This window comes from Spinacia oleracea, chromosome 4 (assembly GCF_020520425.1).
Source record: "Spinacia oleracea cultivar Varoflay chromosome 4, BTI_SOV_V1, whole genome shotgun sequence".
Taxonomy (NCBI): domain Eukaryota; kingdom Viridiplantae; phylum Streptophyta; class Magnoliopsida; order Caryophyllales; family Amaranthaceae; genus Spinacia; species Spinacia oleracea.
Genome location: NC_079490.1, coordinates 86,327,929 through 86,332,702, shown reverse-complemented (window position 1 = coordinate 86,332,702; position 4,774 = coordinate 86,327,929). Strand labels below are relative to the sequence as shown.

The following is a 4,774-nucleotide window of genomic DNA, read 5'->3' as shown; positions in this document are numbered from 1 at the left end:
GTTTAGAGTCAATACTCAGAATAATAATTGTGTGTTGTTGTGTTGTTCTTTTTCACGTCGAACTTAAGGCCCTATTTATAGAAAAGAGTTCGTGGAAAGATAGAATTGTGGAACTCTAATCCACGAGGAATTAGGAAAAAACACGTACCAGGTACTTTCAGCGCCCAGGCCTGGGCGGCGAAGATTTCGGCGCCCAGAGCCAGGCGTTGAAAATAGGATCTGTGCTGTTTTTCTTAGTCAGATTCGGATTCCTAGAATCCGGAGTATTTGAGATTTAATTGAGTCTTTTAGTGCGTATTAACCTTGTGACGGGATGCATCTGGGCCCGTTACGAACTCTAGGCTCGTTAGGATTTTAATTAATACGTAACTCTTACTTTCGAATCATATTAGGAATAGGATTCTCTCGCAATTTCTATCTCATTTAGGATTTCTGTTGGAGTGCAACACCTAATTCTGACAGGTTTCTATCTTTTATGACTTGCCACTTTTAACAACTACCCATTACGGCAGTTATTATTTTTAGCAGGTTTCCATAAATAGCAGGTTTCTATAAATACCAGGTTTTGGGTGAAATGAAAAGCGGAATTGAGATTCGTTATTTTATAGGAGATGCGTTGTCAAGTGGAGATTTAGGTTTTCATCATCGAACCTTCCCTTTCGGGAAAGGGGACAAAAGTAGGTGTCTACAACAGAACCCTCTCTAAAGAAGAGACGTTCGGAGGAAAAAGAGTCAGCGGCTGACGATCTAGGTGTATTCCTTGGCGAAGATCCAAAAAATTATGCCCGCCCTAGACCAGCCGAGGAAGATGAGGAGATCTTACTCGACAAAGATCCGCTACATACTGTTCGGGTTGGAAAGAACCTAGACGAAGAATTACGAGGCAAAATCATTGCTATTCTGCGAGAATACAGGGATGTGTTTGCTTTCTCGGTCAAGGAAATGTCGGGCATCGACCGACAGACTATGGTGCACGAGCTGAACATCAAAGAGGGTCATTGACCAATCAAACAGAAGTTGCGACATCAAGGCCTAGAGCGCAACCAAGCTGCTGCCGGGGAGATCCACAAATTGTTGGAGGCAGGGTTCATCCGGGAGTGTCAATACTCAGAGTGGCTCTCTAATGTGGTCTTAGTAAAAAAGCCAAACGGAACCTGGCGAATGTGCGTCGACTTCACGGATCTAAATAAAGCTTGCCCCAAAGATGACTATCCTCTGCCAAAAATTGACAGGCTCGTCGACTCGACGGCTGGACACGGCCTGTTCATCTTTATGGATGCCAATGCAGGCTATCATCAGATTCCCATGTCTGAAAAAGACGAAGCCCACATTGCCTTCATCACCAGCCAAGGAGTATATTGCTACAAAGTGATGCCATGATCGTCAAGAGAAAACTCCCTGAAGAACACTCTTCCGACCTCGAAGAAACACTCAAGACCCTACGCCTACACAACATGAAGCTCAATCCAAAGAAATGCGTGTTTGGTCGAAGGTGGGAAGTGCCTAGGATTCCTTGTGGACGAAAGGGGAATCGAAGCAAATCCTGACAAAATACAAGCGCTCCTCGACATGAAATCCCCCCGGTCAGTCAAGGAAGTCCAAAGACTCACTGGATGCATAGCAGCCCTCGGCAGGTTCTTGTCCCAATCAGCTGATAAAAGTCTTGCTTTTTTCAAAGTACTGAAAGGAACAGGGTTCAATTGGAATGCCGAAGCCGAGGCCGCTTTCCAACAATTGAAGGCGCATCTCTCGACCATTCCCAAGTTGGTCTCTCCATTGGCAGGAGAAACTTTATAACTTTACTTGGGCATCACTGAGTATGCACTCAACGCGGTCCTTGTCGCCGAAAGAGAGAAACAACAACACCCAATATACTTCATCAGCCACGCATTCCGAGGAGCAGAGGCCAAGTATCCACTCATTGAGAAAATGGTATATACTGTAGTGATGGCCAGTTGAAAACTTAAACCATACTTCCAGGCACATCCAATCAAGGTCCTGACAAGCCAACCTCTGAGAAAGGTGATTGAGAGTCGAAACCACTCGAACCGCATGACTGAATGGGCAAACCAGCTCTCGGATTTCGGCCTAGAATACGAGCCGAGGAGGGCTATCAAGGCACAAGCCCTCGCCGACTTCATCATCGAATGCACTAATCGGCCACCCGAAAGAGATAAGGCGAGCAAAATGTCGTGGGAACTCTATGTTGATGGGTCGGCCACGAGGACAGGATGTGGACCAAGCATACTGATCAAAACGCCCAACGTGGATCGGCTCGAATATGTGGTTAAGTTCTCATTCCTAGCCTTTAATAATGAATCAGAAAATGAAGCACTTATCCTCGGAATTCAAATGTGTCAAGCCGCGGGAGCCATCTCTGTGCATGCCAAGTCTGACTCACAACTCATTGTCGGACAAATTCAAGGAGATTTCGAGGCTAAAGAAGACATCATGAAAATGTACCTGACAAAGGCAAGGAAAGTCATTGACCAACTGCAGGATTTCACCATCCAACATATTCCCCGGTCAGAAAACCAACAAGCCGATGCCCTTTCAAGGCTAGTAAGTTCCATAAAGGGGATGGAGCCTAGGAAAATCATTTGGGAGGTGCTCCAAGAGCAAAACATAAATGTCGAGGCATTCATGAGCCTAGACAGAGGTCCAGATTGGATGGAGAAAATCATAAAGTTCAAAAGAGACAACGTGCTCCCCGACAGTGAAAAAGAGGCGACATTGATTAAGAAGCAAGCAGATTGGTTCCTCTGGCACAATGAGACTCTCTACAAGATTTCATACACCCACCCCTTGCTCAAATGTGTCACCCCAGAGGAAGGAAATTACATACTCCGCGAAATACACCAAGGGGCGTGCGGGAGCCACCAAGGTGCAAGAACCATTGCAGGAAAAGCGCTCCGATCGGGTTTCTATTGGCCAACTTTAAGAAAGGATGCGACAGACTTGGTTAAAAAATGTGGTCGATGTCAGGAGTTCACTAATCTCACTCGGATGCCAGCCAATAACCTAACAATTGTTCAAGCTGTTTTACCCTTCAACAGGTGGGGGATGGACATCCTCGGCCCATTCCCAGTGGCCTCCGGTCAGAGAAAATTCTGAATTGTGGCTGTCGACTACTTCACTAAATGGATCGAGGAAGAACCTCTGGCAAAGATAAGTGATAAGCAAGTGCAACAATTCATCTGGAGGAATATCATCACGAGATTTGGAGTCCCTCGGACACTTATATCAGACAATGGTCGACAGTTTGACAGCAAAGCCACCAAGGGATACTGTGATCGCTTCGGCATACAGACTCGGTTCACGTCGGTTTCAAGGCCCTAAAGCAATGGCCAGGCAGCATCTGCTAACAAGATTATCTTGAATGGACTCAAGACAATGATCGAGGGGTCTAGTGGCTCTTGGGTCGATGACCTACCTGGTGTCTTATGGTCGGCTCGAACCACTGTCAAAGAATCTACTGGGCAAACTCCTTTTTCACTTGTCTATGGAAGCGACGCCGTCCTTCCCGTCGAAGTTGACATTCCCTCAACCCGAGTCACTTATTATGATTACGAGAAAAATGAAGCCGAAACAAGGGTTAATCTCGACTTGCTCCCCGAAACAAGAGGAAACACTATGCTCAAGTTCATTGCCTATAAGCAGAAGGTTGCTCGGTTCTTCAACAAAAGAGTTCGTCCTTGGCCATTGCACGAAGGAGATTGGGTGCTAAGGAAAATCGAGGCAACTGGCCGAAGAAGCACCCTCGGAAAAATGGGACCTAACTGGGAGGGCCCTTACAAGATTGCAAAAATTATTCGACCTGGCGCCTACAACCTCGTCGACACAAGAGGCAAGCAACTACCTCGACCATGGAATTCCGACAACCTCAAGAAATTCTACATCTAAAAGTGTCTAGTATGTATTTAAGTATCAATGATGTAATAGGGGCATAATAGGGGCATTGTCGCCAAATGATAAGTAATATCATCATCGTAATAAATAAAGTGTAAGGCTATGTTGAATGAAACGAAAGAAAGTTTTGAGCCAAAATCTCAAAAAGTACTTAGATTTAGTTTCTTAACAAAGTTCCTCTACGAAGGATCAAATTTAGTTCAATATCAACGTTCCTCTACGAAGGACCAAATCTTCAAAGATTACATCATACTAGGTACGAAAAGAAAGCTACAAAAGTAACATAAGAAAATAACAACCATCTGCTCGAATCAGAACCCGAAGTACTAGCAGAATCAAAGTCAGACGAATCGGCCTCGCCTCCATCAACCTTGTCCTGAGCAACCAGCTGAGCCCTGAGATCCTCTCGCTCCTTGGCCAAAATAGAATCATACTTCCCTTGTATGTTATCCCAACCAATACTGGGCGCAAACTCAGCCAAAGCAAGCCGAACTCAACGCAATGTATCTGAAGTAACAACAGTAGTCGCCTCAAGGCCTATCTCGACATTATGAGCCTCACCCTCCTCGGAATTCTTCCACTCTTCGATGATCTTCTCCTTCAGACGGTTTTGCGAACTCAAAATCTCACCAACCCTAGCCTCAGAGGCTTTAAGCCGACCCTTGACGACCTCTAACACAACTTTCACATCCTTCAACGCCCGGTTAACGGAATCACGTTGGCTCATGAGAATCGTTGAATCTTCCTTAGCTTTGGCAAGATCATCCTTGGCCTGTTGAAGCTCCCCCTCGTCATTCTTAATGCTTCTCTTAGCACGATCCAACTCAGACTCAGTCCAATGAAGCTTCTTCTTCAGTTCACTCAC

At 45.6% G+C, this 4,774-nt stretch overlaps 1 protein-coding gene across 1 annotated transcript; it reads left to right on the top strand.

The window, feature by feature from the left end:
* The first annotated feature begins 2,052 nt into the window (after positions 1-2,052).
* On the top strand, positions 2,053-3,114 carry LOC110784550 (uncharacterized). Its single transcript, XM_021989015.1, has one exon. The coding sequence runs from the start codon at positions 2,053-2,055 to the stop codon at positions 3,112-3,114; it is 1,062 nt and encodes a 353-aa protein (XP_021844707.1).
* The last annotated feature ends 1,660 nt before the right edge of the window (positions 3,115-4,774 follow it).